General features: G+C 37.8%; 1 protein-coding gene across 1 annotated transcript in view; it reads right to left on the bottom strand.

The window, feature by feature from the left end:
- The window catches only part of DYNC2LI1 (dynein cytoplasmic 2 light intermediate chain 1), a 36,371-nt gene extending 22,625 nt beyond the window's left edge, over positions 1–13,746 (bottom strand). Inside the window, exons 1-4 of the mRNA XM_036262848.1 lie at positions 13,641–13,746; positions 11,270–11,387; positions 9,640–9,674; positions 5,650–5,719 (exon numbers count right to left, since the gene is read on the bottom strand). Of these exons, the coding sequence (XP_036118741.1) occupies positions 5,650–5,719; positions 9,640–9,674; positions 11,270–11,387; positions 13,641–13,648 (231 nt within the window). The 5' untranslated portion in view covers positions 13,649–13,746. The remainder of the gene's footprint in view (positions 1–5,649; positions 5,720–9,639; positions 9,675–11,269; positions 11,388–13,640) is intronic.
- Positions 13,747–14,433: the final 687 nt, after the last annotated feature.

Here is a 14,433-nt window from a genome sequence, read left to right as displayed (position 1 = left end):
CCGCGGTGACAGGGAAAGAGCTAGATGAATTTATTTATATTTATATTTTGACAAATCATCATCTCATAATCACTAACATTGTTTTGCTATTGATCATTAATGTCTATGGGGGAAATACTTTTTCATTGGAAGATCTCCATTGATTTATAATTTGATGAAAGGAAGCTTTTAGAGCCCTTCTCAAAAGTCATGAAATTTGTCTCAGGGTTTCCGTTTCTAAGTTTGTCACTCATGTCAAAATTCATGTAGGTAACAAAAGTAAAGTTCTCCTGCATCTCAATATATTGTGTGCTCTTTTCTTTTTAATTTGCATTGCTCTCATTGCTGAATCCAGGAAGAAGCACCTGGCAGTTTTATCTCCTTACACATTGTCTAATGATCAAATATTGGGATTAGATCAGTCAATAAAATTTGCCTGTGCTATAGGAAAAGTGGGACAGTCTAGATTGTTCTTCTATATGGCTCACTTTATTTAAGAAATGGCCTCTTCATGTAGACTCCAAAAGAGAGTTCAATTTAGGCCTTTTTAAAAATCCTCCTAACATATACTATAAACTCTCCCTCTATCCTGAATAATTTTTAACTTTCCTCTGAAGAGACACTAAAACAAGTGAAAATAGGATTATAAACAATTAGGACTGCAGTCTAAACTAGTTTTACCAACTTCAGGTTATATTTGCTTGTAATTTGCATTTATTTTCATAAATATTCCATAGGTCAAACATATTTTTAAAAGATTTCTGGGGTAAGACAGATGGTAACACATATTATTCCCATTTGAGAGAAGAAAAAGTCGCCTGGCCAGTGTGGCTCAGTGGTTGAGTGTCGACCCATGCACCAAATGGTTGCCGGTTTGATTCCTGGTCGGGCACATGCCCAGGTTGTGGGACAAATCCCCAGTATGGGGCATATAAGAGGTGGCCAATCAATGGTCTCTCTCATTAATGTTTCCATCTCTCTTTTCCTCCCCCTTCCTCTCTCTCTAAAATCTATATAAAAAAAAATTTATTAAAAAAAGAATACATTTAATAAATTAATAAAATATGCCCCCAAACCATACAATAAAGTTACAAAGGAATCTTAGTCTAGCATTTTAAGACCTAACAAATGAGAAGGCTAAAATATTTTTAGTTTGGGGTAGCTTCATATCTGCTGAGTTGCACTTAAAGTTTAAAAGTGCAGGAGATTCCAAAATGGTGGCAGAGTGAATGGAAGGTACACAGACCAACTCCCAGGACCACACTGAAATTACAACTAAAATAAAGACAAATCGTTGGGGAAAAGCAACAGAAAAGCAGCTTGTGAGAACCATATAACCAGGGACACTGAATCGATACTGGTAGGGTTGCGGAGGTGCAAGAAAGGGGCTGGGAGCTCACGGACAGCAGTGGTCTTAGCTGTGAGCAGTGCCCTTGGGGTTAAAATCCCAAACCCGCTCCACAGTGCAGAGGGCCAGGACAGAGTGCTAAAATAGCAACAGCTACTCACCATGGGCTCCAGCAGAGAGAAGGCGGACTGAACTAGAACTGTGTGGGACACTCAGGATTTGGAGGGCGCTCAGAACTTTTGCTGAGTTGCAGCCACATAGGATGGTGGCCATCTAACTCCTTCCCAGGGCTCTGGGAAGAGGCAGCGGCCCTTCCCTCAGAGATTCAACCCCACACAGGTGGGTCATTAAAATGCAAATTGAGGCTCATTAACAACCAGCATCTGCCCCACCCTCAGGATATCCTTTTATGCAGAACATCTGTGGGAATTTTTCATTCAACTGAGAACCCAAGGCTCTTCAAGTAACTGTAAGTAATAGCCTCCAGGCAAAAAGCTAGAGGATAACTGAACCATCCAAACCCAGCAGAGGGAACCACAAACAGCAGAACACCAACACCCACAGGGAAAATTTGGAAGGCTCCAAAACCCACTGAGATAGCCAAAATGGTGAAACAAAGAAACAAATCCCAAATGAAAGAACAAGAGACCTCACCGAAGATGAGATAAATGAAATGCAGTTAAGCAAGTTATCAGAGGTAGAATTCAGAGCCATGATCTTGAGGAAGCTCAATAGGATGAGTAAGGACATCAATACCATGAGTAACGACATAGAAACACTGAAAATCAACCAATTGAAAATGAAAAACCTCCAACAAGAAATGAAGAATGACATAGCAGAAATAAAGAACACATTGGAAGGACTAAACAGCAGAGTAGAGGAAGCTGAGGACCGGATCAGTGAATTAGAAGACAGGGTAGAAAAAAATCAACCAATCAGAAAACCAAAAGGAAAAAACAATTAAATAACAGAAAGACAGCTTAAGAGAACTGTGGGACAACTGGAAACGTAATAATATTCGCATCATAGGAGTCCCCGAAGAAGAAAATGAGCAAGGGTTAGAGAATATATTTGAAAAAATAGTGACAAAAAATTTCCCTAACTTGGTGAAGGAAGAAGGCATTCAAGTTCAAGAAGCACAGAGAACCCCCTAGTAAGAAGAACCCAAATAGGACCACACCAAGACACATAGTAATTAAAATGCCAAAAATTAAAGACATAGAGAGAATCCTAAAGGCAGCAAGAGATAAGCAACAGGTTACCTACAAAGGAACCCCAATAAGGCTCTCAGCTGACTTCTCAACAGAAACACTATAGGTCAGAAGGGAATGGCATGAAGTCATCAAGGTCATGAAAAACAAGGATCTGAATCCAAGACTACTCTATCCAGCAAGGCTATCATTCAAAATAGAAGAGTCAATAGAAGGTCAAATAAAGAGCTACCCAGACAAAAAAAAAAGGCTAAGAGAATATATTAGCACCAAACCAGCAATGCAAGAAATGTTAAAAGGACTGCTGTAATTAGAAGAAATAGGAAGAAAAATATAACCACACTAAACAAAAATGGCAATAAATAAGTACATATGAATAATCACCTTAAATGTAAATGGACTGAATGCTCCGATAAAAAGACACAGAGTAGCTGATTGGATAAGAAAGCATGACTAATATATATGTTGTTTACAAGAGACCTACCTCATAGCAAAAGACTCACATAGGTTGAAAGTGAAAGGATGGGAAAAAATCTTCCAAGCAAACGGAAAAGGAAAATAAGCCAGGGTAGCAATACTCATATTTGATAAAGTAGATTTCAAAATGAAGACCATGCAGACTGCTGCAGGCACTATGGAAAACAATAGGTGTTACCTCAAAATATTAAAAATTGAACTTCCATTTGACCCAGTGATCCCACTTCTAGGAATATACCCTAAGAAACCTGAAACACCAATCAGAAAGAATATATGTACCCCCATGTTTGTAGCAGCACTATTTACAATAGCTAAGATCTGGAAACAGCCCAAGTGTCCATCAGTAGACGAATGGATAAAAAAGTTGTGGTACATATACACAATGGAGTACTATGCAGCTGTAAGAAAGAAAGATCTCTTATCCTTTGAGACTACATGGAGGGACCTGGAAAGTATCATCTTAAGTGAGACAAGCCAAACAGAGAAAGACAAGTATCATATTATCTCACTTATTTGTGGAATATAATGAACATAACAGTCTGAGGAATGGGGTAGTCCCAGAGATGTGGAAGTGGGGTACAGACTGACAATCCCCAGAAGAGGGGCTAGTGGGGGAGAGATAAACCACAGAACTTATATGCATGTATGCATGAACAATGGACATGGACAACAAAGCTGGGGACAGGGCAGGGAGGGAGGGGGAGGGAGGAATCAGTGTGTGGGGGGGGGGGAGAAGAGAAACATCTATAACAAAAATTAATTATTAAAAAAAAATAAATGTACAAAATGAAGGCCATAACTAGAGACAAAGAAGGTCACTACATAATATTGAAAGGATCTATCCAACAGGAAAATATAATCTTGGTAAACATATATGCACCCAACATAGGAGCACCAAAATAGATTAAAAATCTTCTGGAAAACTTCAAAGGAGAAATAGACAGCAATACAATCATAGCAGGGGACTTCAACACCCCACTAACATCACTGGATAGATCCTACAGACAAAAAATTAACAAGGAAACAGAGACTCTAAATGAAGCACTAGACCAAATGGATTTAATAGATATCTACAGAGAATTACACCCCAAAACTACAGAATTCACATTGTTCTCAAGTGCACATGGGACATTCTCAAAGATAAACCACATGAGAGGACACAAACTAAATCTTTACAAGTTCAAGAAGATTGATATCATATCAAGCATCTTCTCAGATCACAATGGCATGAAACTAAAAATCCATTGCAACAAAAACATGCAACAACATCTAAACACATGGAGGCTAAATAGCATGTTATTAAACAATGAATGGGTCACCGAGGAGATCAAGGAAGAAATTAAAAACTTCCTGGAAACCAATGAAAGTGAACACAAAACAACACAAAATCTATGGGATGCAGTGAATGCAGTTCTGAGAAGGAAGTTCGTAGCACGACAGGCCTACCTCAAGAAACAAAAAAAATTTCTAATAGACTATCTAACCTGACAACTTAAAGAACTAGAAAGCAAACAAAAAGAAAACCCCAGAGCAAGTAGAAGGAAGGAAATAGTAAAGATCAGAGCAGAAATAAATGACATAGAGACAAAAAAAAAAAACAATGCAAAGTATCAATGAAACAACGAGCTGGTTTTTTGAAAAGCTAAACAAGATTGATAGACCCTTAGCTAGATTCACCAAGAAACAAAGAGAGAGAATCCAAATACACAAAATCAGAAATGAAAGAGAAGTAACAACTGACACCACAAAAATACAAAGGATTGTTAACAAATACTATGAACAATTATATGGTAACAAATTTGACAATCTAAGTGAAATGGACAAATTTCTAGAAACACACAGTCTCCTAAAACTGGGCCAGGAAGAGTCAGAAAACTTGAACAGACCAATAACAACTAAAGAAATTGAAGAAGTAATCAAGAGTCTCCCAGCAAACAAAAGCCCAGGCCTGGACGGCTTCACGGGGGAGTTTTACTGAACATTCAAAGAAGAACTAACACACATTCTCCTCAACCTATTCCAAAAAATTCAAGAAGGAAGACTTCCAAACTCGTTTTATGAGGCCAGAATAATTCTAATTCCAAAACCAGAAAAAGACACTACAAAGAAAGAAAACTACAGGCCAATATCCCTGATGAACATAGATGCCAAAATCCTGAACAAAATACTAGCAAGTTGGATCCAGCAATACATCAAAAAGTTATTCACCATGACCAAGTGGGATTTATCCCAGGGATGCAAGGCTGGTACAATACTCGCAAGTCAATAAATGTGATACACCACAAAAATAAAATGAAAAACAAAATGAAGAATAAAAACCACATGATCATATCAAGACGCTGAAAAAGCATTCGACAAAATCCAGCACCCATTTCTGATAAAAATCCTCAGCAATGTGGGAATAGAGGAATCTTATCTCAACATCATAAAGGCCATATATGAAAGACCTACAGCCAACATCATACTCAAAAGGCAAAAACTAAAAGCATTTCCCTTAAGATAGAAGTGCATAGCCATGAAGTGTACACCTAGATCTATGTATTGATTGTAGATAAGATGGAAAATATAAAACAAAGTCGGCATCATTACTTCTCCATCTGTGGGCATAACAATATCACTTCAAAAGACACTCACTATGTTATGTCCTTTTGCTTTTCTTCCATACGTATATTCCAAAGCTAAGGTTGGTTTTGGTGGTTCATCCCTGTACAATAAAGACAAATAGTATTACCGTTATTTTCTTTTTTTTCTCTTTTTTTTTTTTTTATCCTCACCCGAGGACATTTTTCCATTTTTTGTTCAGGTAGAGTGGGAGGGAGAGAGAGGAACAGAGAGAGAGAGAGAAACATCGATGTGAAAGGAACACATCGAGTGGCTGCCACCCGCACAACCGACCAGGGCCGGGGACAAACTGCAACCGAGGTACGCACCCTTAGCGGGAACCGAACCCGGGTCTCTCAGGACCGCAGGCCGATGCTCTAACCGCTGAGCCAAACCGGCCAGGGCTATTTTCTTATGCTATCATCTTACCCAATTCACTTTTGCTTCCTCTTAAAACTTTATTAGTGGAGAAGTTACCTTGTATAATAACACTGAGGTAAAAATTATCTCAAAATTATATTTAAAAAAATAAGCCTTTGCGTCCAACTGGTGTGGCTCAGTGATTGAGCATCAACTCATGGACCAAGAAGTCAGTGGTTTGATTACCAGTTGGGGTACATACCTGGGCTGCAGGCTTAATCCCCATTGGGGATGTGCAGGAGGCAGCCAATTGATTTGTCTCTCTCATGGATGTTTCTCCCTCTCTCTCCCCCGCTTCCTCTCTCTCTAAAAATCAATAAAAACATATTTTAAAAAAATCAGTAAGCCTTTCAAAAATCATCTTAATAGATTTTAGTGGCAGCTGCAGAGGTGAATAACAGCACCTGCATGATGTGGTAGCCCCTAGAGACACTGTTGGGGCCAGCAGAGAAGACAGTGGAGCTGGCACTGTTGATGGCTGTCCCGGCACAGGCCATGTGGGAAGCACTGACATCAAGTTTATGCTCAGCCTTGATCGTGGGGAGTGGGAACCTAATGACTATCAACTGAATGAAGACATCAGTGGAGACTTAAATACAGTTCTCTATTTTATATCACAGCTCAAACATGGGCATAATTTATCTAGTGAGAGCTACAAACAAAAATATTAGTAAGTCCTAAAAATCGACAAATGATTGGAAAAATATTAAAATCATTTGATGAATTATTTACACTACAGGTTATATTGCTTGGTAAGTAGTTTTATGGCTTATTTTTTATTTATTCAATTGTTTTATTATAGTAGAATACAAAACATAAATTGATAATCTTAACCATTTTTCAGTGCACAGTTCATTCATGTTAAGTATACTCACATTGTTGTGCAACCAAACTTCTGAAATTTTTCTCTTAGACAAAACTGAAGCTCCAAACCCATTACACTCCCTATTTCTCCTTCCTCCAGCCCCTGGTAAGCACCATTCTGCTTTCTATTTCTATTAATCTGACTGCTCTACATACTTCATATAAATGGAATCATACAGTATTTGTTTTTTTGCAACTAACATTTTTCATTTAGCATAGTTTCCTCAAGGTTCATCCATGTTGTAGCACTTCAATTTTTAATATTTTGAGGAAAAACCATAGTGTTTTCCATAGTGGCTGTACCAGTCTGCATTCCCACCAGCAGTGTACTAGAGTCCCCTTTTCTCCACACCCTCGCCAGCACATATTGTTTGATGATTTGTTGATGGCAGCCATTCTGGCAGGTGTGAAGTGAAACCTCATAGTCATTTAATTTGCATCTCTCTAATGATTAGTGACATTGAGCATTTTTTCATATGTCTCTTGGCCATTTGTATGTCATTTTTGGAGAGGTGTCTATTTAGGTCCTCTACTCATTTTTTAATTGGGTTCTTTGTCTTCCTTTTGTTGAGTTGTATGAGTACGCTATATATTTTGGAGATCAACCCCTTATCTGATGTATGGTTGGCAATTATACTCTCCCATATAATGGGTTCCCTTTCTATTTTGATGCTTGTTTCTTTTGCTGTGCAGAAGCTTTTTAGTTTAATATAGTCCCATGTATTAATTTTTTCCTTTGTTTCTCTTGCATTGTATCATTGAAAAGTCTGCTTCGTGTGATGTCTGTTGTTGCCTACATTTTCTTCTAGAATTTTTAAGGATTCATGAGTCACATTTAAGTCTTTTATCCATTTTGAGTTTATTCTTATGTATGGTGTAAGTTGGTGGTCTAGTTTCATTTTCTTGCATGTAGCTGTCCAATTTTCCCAACACCACTTATTATTAAAGAAGCTGTCTTTACTCCAGTGTATGCCCTTGCCACCTTTGTCAAATATTAATTGAGATTAATGTCTTGGGTTAATTTCCATGTTCTCTGTTCTGTTCCATTGATCTATATTCCTGTTCTTTTGCCAGTACTAGGCTGTTTTGATTACAATAGCTTTGTAGTATAATCTGATATCTGGTATTGTGATCCCTCCTACTTTGTTCTTTTTCAAGATTGCTGTGGCTATTTGGGGTCCTTTTTGGTTCCATATAAATTTTTGAAGTATTTGTTCTAGTTCTGTGAAGTATGTTGTTGGGGATTGCATCAAATCTATAGATTGCCTTGGGTAGTATGGACATTTTAATGATGTTAATTCTTCCAATCCTTGAGCAAGGTATATTCTTCTACTTTTTTATATCTTCCTCTATTTCTTTTTTCAATGTCCTGTAATTTTCTGCAACAGGTCCTTTACATCTTTGGTTAAGTTTATTCCTAGGTATCTTAATTTTTTTGACGCAATGGTAAATGGACTTGTTTCTTTTTAGTTCCTCTTTCTGTGAGTTCATTATTGATGTATAAGAATGCCATCAATTTCTTGATGTTAATTTTGTATCCTGCTACCTTGTGAAATTTGTTTATTAAATCTAGTAGATTTTTCATTGAATCTTTAGGGTTTTCTATGTACAATATCATGTCATGACAATATCATGTCATCTGCGAATAATGACAGTTTCACTTCCTCCTTTCCAATTTGGATCCCTTTTATTTTTTTCTTCATGTCTAATTGCTGTGGCTAAGACTTCCAGTTCTATGTTAAATAAGAATGGTGAAAGTGAGCATCCCTGTCTAAACAAAATGCTGCTTGTGAGACAAAATTTATACTTTGATATTTAACCTACAATTTGAAGAACTGTCCTTTTTCTAAGTAGAGTATAAAGGAACCAAATTCATAATTTTCAGTTCAATTTAGATTTCATCTTAAACTGCTGATGTGTTGGATGACATGTTTGTAATGGGAAACTAACCTGGCCTAAAAAGAGCCATGATTCCTGCGGATGGAAGTATGATGCAGGTGTCTCTGTGGATGGTTCTTCTAAGAAACAATTTTACTGATAAAAGGAATTACACAAAGCCAGGATTCTATTATTTGTATTCTTTAATAATATTTATCAAGTGAATGATGTTTGTTTCATGTGACCTTAAGACCAAATTCTCTTTCCCTGGATGTCTTTGGAGAAGTTATAAGAAAGGCATTGGAATAAAGGGAACAGAGAAATATCTTCCAAAATTGGTTGGAGGCTTTCCTTAGCAACATCTACCAATTATAATCCTAAATCTGAATCTGATGTCATGCTTCTACAGTATAGAAGGTAAAGAAGTATATAAGACAAATGGTAAAATGTACAGTTTGAGAACCAACACTGTGCTTCAAAATTGTATCCATGAGTAGTTTAAACATTATGACTGACATTCAAATAATCATGGACTAGCTAGAATAAAAATAATTTAAATATCACAGTAGCATAGCCCAAAAGAAAGTAAGTACTAACATAGGCTGTGTAGTTATGTTAATGTCTCCACAACAGGGAAATTCAGTATCAATCCTATATAATTTTTTGTTGTTGTTGTTGGTAGTGGTGGTGGTTTTATCTTTAAAGAAGATCTTAAAGGCCATACTAAGGATTCACTAAGAATTAAATTATTTTGTTTGGGCCTCATAATTGTTCTCCTTCCATATGTCTTTTAGAACCTGACTTGCCCTATGTAACCAGAATAAGCAACAAATGTGGTCTAAAGGTTAACATAACACTTACCTGTCAAGACACCTTAGAATAATAGTAGTCTTTCCCTGAAATTAAAAAAAAACAAAAAAACAATATTGTGTTAATGTCATCCATATGTAAAATTTTACTATTGTTCATAGTTGTGGCCCAAAATAGCTTTTTAATCACTTGAATGATAAATTAACTGGAAACTAGAAACTTTCAGAATTGTTCCTAAGTTTGATAAGTGGAAAAAGTTAACTGTCAACTTTCCATCACAGTGTAACTACACTGCTATTATTATAATTATAAAGTCCCTCAGATGACAAATACTAGCAAATCAAACCTCACTTTAGTGGTCAACTTGGCAGCTGTCTTAAATTCTCTGTCTACTCATCCATGCTAATTACTGGTTAAGCTGATGATTAGTGTCTTCTAAAATGTTTGAATCCCAATTGTTGAAATGGAAATAAAGCAAAAAGATAACATACAAATAAAGGACATGTTGCAAATATATTCAAAGAGCAATCCAGATACTGGGTTACAGCATTTTGTTTTGTTTTGTTTTGTTTCTAGAGCATATACTTATTCTAAGTGTTTTTTCTAGGACCACATACATGAATTATTTTAATAAAAGTAAATAAAAATACAAACAGACTGTAAAAAAAAGTTCAATCTAATAAAATGAAGGACAGAAACAACAGCATAAAAGACTTACAGATCTCAAGCTCAACCTCAGTAAAGAGAGTTATGTGATTACTAAATTTCTTTTTTTTTCTTCTTTATTTTTTTCCATCACCATTTTATTTTTTCTACACAAACAAAAGCTCAGCATCTAGGAAAGAGAAGCTAGCAGGCATGCTCTAGTCTATTGTAGTTAAACAAAACCTCAAGAATTTTGTTCCATCCTGAGAATTACACACTAGGTTCATTTTAGTTGAGGGTTACTAAGATCATGACAGAGAAACCATGACTGATATAGAGTCCACAACAGAAGATATAACTGAAAGAAATTAAGATAAAGTTGAACCAGATACTCAGTGAGACAGGGTGGTTGCCATTAACTATTTGACAGGCAATTTTATAATATTTGAAAACTTAGCAAGTAAAATTGGAATTAGATTTATTCCCATAGTTTTACAGGTCAGAATTAGGACGAAGGGGTAGAAGTTACAATGAAACAAACAAAGGTTTTCTAGTAACTAGGTGTTAATTGAAACAGGCTGTAATTGTGGAATAGAACTCCCCCATTGTTGGAGTTATTCAAATCTAAACTATACAACCACTATTCGCAGTGGTCCTTAACCTTTTTGGAAGGTGCTGGAATTCTGGGAGAATCTAATTTCCCAGAAAATTGCACTGATGCACAATCACACAATTTTGCATACATTTCTATGGAGTTTGCTGACCCTAAGAAATACCTTCATGGTCCCCAGGGTAAGAATCTCTATTGTAGCAGACTAGAATATCTCTAAGTTTCCTTCAATTTCTGTGATCCTAGTTAAGATAAGTGAAGGTTAAATTTTTTTTTTTTTTTTAAACTACGTGCTTGTTTAGTTATACAAGTGACCATCAGATTAGTATTTATGGTGCCTTTGTGCTATCAAAGTAGTAATATAAATTTTACCATTGGTTGTTAAATCATCACAATACGTTGGGGGGGAAGAGTAGGAAAAATTACCCCATTTTTACTGCCAATGAAGAAAACAGATTTTTCTCCAATTTCAACTCCATCACCTTCACTTCCATTACTTCTATGTTTTTCCACTTCAGCTTTTGCAATTTCCCAGAAAGTTTCACTAAATGAGAGGCAGAAAAACAAAATTCAGAGAAACAAGGAGAATCCTTTCAATATTTATTTCAAGCTCAGAGAAATTTTATTTCAGTCAAATTTATAAAACAAATCAATATTATTTTCTGGGGGACAATAAACTGGTATAATTTCTGAGGAGCCGTCATTTTCTTTGTACTGATTCATCAAAGAAAGCTGGAAATGATATGCAGAGTGTTTATCTCCAGGATTTGAGGGTTTCTTATTCTGATGTTTCCAGGCAAGGCTAAAAGCAGTTCATGTTAGCTTCTGGACACCTGTGAATGTTCAACTTTGGGACATGTACAACCTGAACAACAACATCTAAGGAAATGGGGGAATGTGTAAAACCAGTGTACCAAATAATCTCTGCTCCCTCAAATATTTCTTTTTTTTTTTAAATTATATTTTCGGCTCAAGAGTCCCTTCTTTTTAATACAGAAAATATAAAGAAGGGTGTACCAAATAATCTCTGCTCCCTCAAATATTTCTTTTTTTTTTTAAATTATATTTTCGGCTCAAGAGTCCCTTCTTTTTAATACAGAAAATATAAAGAAGGGGGGAAAAATCACCCCAAATCACATTTTGTAAATCATTCTTTCATTCATATTTCTACACACATATATAATTTTACATAAATACAATTGTATTATTTTCCAAATTAAAGCCTACATGAAAAATGGAGTATTGAACTAAAAAAATATGAGCAAGTCCAGCTGGTGTGGCTCAGTGGTTGAGTGTTGACCCATGCACCAAGAGGTCGCTGGTTCGATTCCAAGTCAGGATACATGCCCAGGTTGTGGGCCCAGTCCCGGGGGGGTGGAGGGGGCATGTAGGAGGCTGCCAATTGATATACTCTCTCATCAGTGTTTCTATGTCTCTCTCCCTCTCCCTTCCTCTCTCTCTAAAATCAATAAAGGAAAAAATATATATATATGAGTAAGATCTGATGTGTTGTAAGCCTGAATCTGTTACTTTCTATATATGCCAACTTGGGCAAATTACCTAACTTCTCTGGATCCTTCATTCCTTTATTAATTCAACAAATATTTTTTGGGCACCTAATGTATGCAAGTTTCTGTGTTAGTCCCCAGGCTCACCTGTTTCTTCATCTCTGAAATACCAATAAAAAAGAACTGCCAACCTTATAAGTTGTCATGATTGATTATTAAAATGTATCACTTAGTTTAGGGCTTGGCTTATGTATAATTACCTAAAATTTTTGGGCATTTATAATAATTACTACTCAAGAACTAAGAATGAAGAAAGAGGCTATAGAAAACCAAAATAGGTGTCCCTAAATGTTTGCTCTAAAACTCACACATTTTTTCACAGGAGCCCCCAGGAACTCAGTAGTCCAGGCCTGTCTGCTCTTTGTTTACATACCATTCTTTCAAAATGTGATCGTCTGCTTTCCAGGTTCCCAAAGAGAGGAGAGAAGGAGGTGTTGCAACCAGTTATAACACTGGTGGAAGCTTATAACTATAGCCAGAACTTCATAATTGTAACCAATTATATAGTGATGGGAAGCTGACAATTTTTCATACTAAGATTCATGGGCTCCACAGAGATCCACAGGAGAGAAAGCGGATTTATCCTGCTCTGTGATGGACTTCAGGAACCCCCTCTCCTCTATGTCCTTATAAGTTGTTCAGAAGTTTAGGTATGGCCTTGAGAACAGGTAATTAAAACTGACATCATAGAATCGAAGAGCTAAAAAGTATATTTTACAGGTCATCAACATTCCCTCCCCTCACCCCTCGCTTTTTAACGTAATCTCACACTTGTCAGTGCTTTGGCCAGTGTCCCTCCTTTATTGCTGGTGTGAGCCCCTGAACCAGGAGGGGAGGTCCCTGAGGAAGTGGCTTTGTGGCCTAGTTAACCCTCTGAACCCCTGCTCCGAGGGCATTCCTGGCCTGCAAGAACCTTACTGAATAAGTAAATAGTTGGAGTTGAAGGGTGTTTCACAATCTCTTACTTTTCCACTTGGGGAACTTTTCTACCTGCTTTCTGCAGAATCCACACGCGCAAGGGTAGTTCCTACGGTCTCTGACCACCCAGACACGGGTTGCAAGCAGGACAGACCTATAATTTTATTCCACCAGCTGGTCCCGCGTGGGCTCCTCTCCCCAAATATACCCTCAGCGGCCTCTCCCTCCCCGCCGCATCCTTGCTAGGGCGGGAAAGAGCGGAGGCTGTGGAGGGGAACGGAAGCCCGGCGCAAGCAGGGATGCGGGGATACCTGGGCATCGTGGCTCTGCAGCCCCAGAGTCCGAGCTCCGCGGAGGGCCCAGTTTAGAAACGAGACCGCAAATGCTGCGATGGGCCCCGGAGTGCAGGCTCTTCGGTTGCCATGGGAGCGACGTCACAGGCTGCGGTGCGTGCGGAAGAAGGGGTTCTTGGGAAATGGAGTTCTCAGCGTTCTTTCCAAGTCTGGTTCAGCTGCGTCCCCAGAGTGCGAGAGGACGAAGTGACGCGTCCTAACAAAGCCTTTGACCTAAAACTTCTCGACCGGAAGTGTTCTTTTATTTAAAAAATATTTTACTGAGTACCGAATATATGCCGGGGTGTTCTCATTCTCTCTCTCTCTCTCTCTCTCTCTCTCTCTCTCTCTCTCTCTCTCTCTCTCTCCTCTCTCTCTATGTCTCTCTCTCCATTTCTCCAGTTACTTTTCTCTCTCCTCTCTCTCTCTCTCTCTCTCTCTCTCTCTCTCTCTCTCTCTCTCCTATCTCCAGGTACTTTCTTCTTCTCCTCTCTCTCCATCTCTCTCTCTCTCTCAGTTACTTTCTCTCTCCTCTTCTCCCTCTCCTCTCTCTCTCTCTCAGTCTCTTTCTCTCTCTCTCTCTCCAGTTACTTTTCTCTCCTCTCTCTCTCCCTCCTCTCTCTCCTCTCTCTCCATCCTCTTCTCTCTCTCTCCAGTTACTTTTCTCTCTCCTCTCTCCTCTCTCCCTCTTCTTCCTCCTCTCCCTCTCTCCAGTTACTTTTCTCTCATCTGTCTATCTGTCTATCTATCTATCTATCTATCTATCTATCTA

Source organism: Molossus molossus, unplaced genomic scaffold, assembly GCF_014108415.1.
Source record: "Molossus molossus isolate mMolMol1 unplaced genomic scaffold, mMolMol1.p scaffold_m16_p_15, whole genome shotgun sequence".
In the NCBI taxonomy this organism is placed as follows: Eukaryota; Metazoa; Chordata; class Mammalia; order Chiroptera; family Molossidae; genus Molossus; species Molossus molossus.
This window is presented reverse-complemented; position numbering and strand designations above follow the sequence as displayed.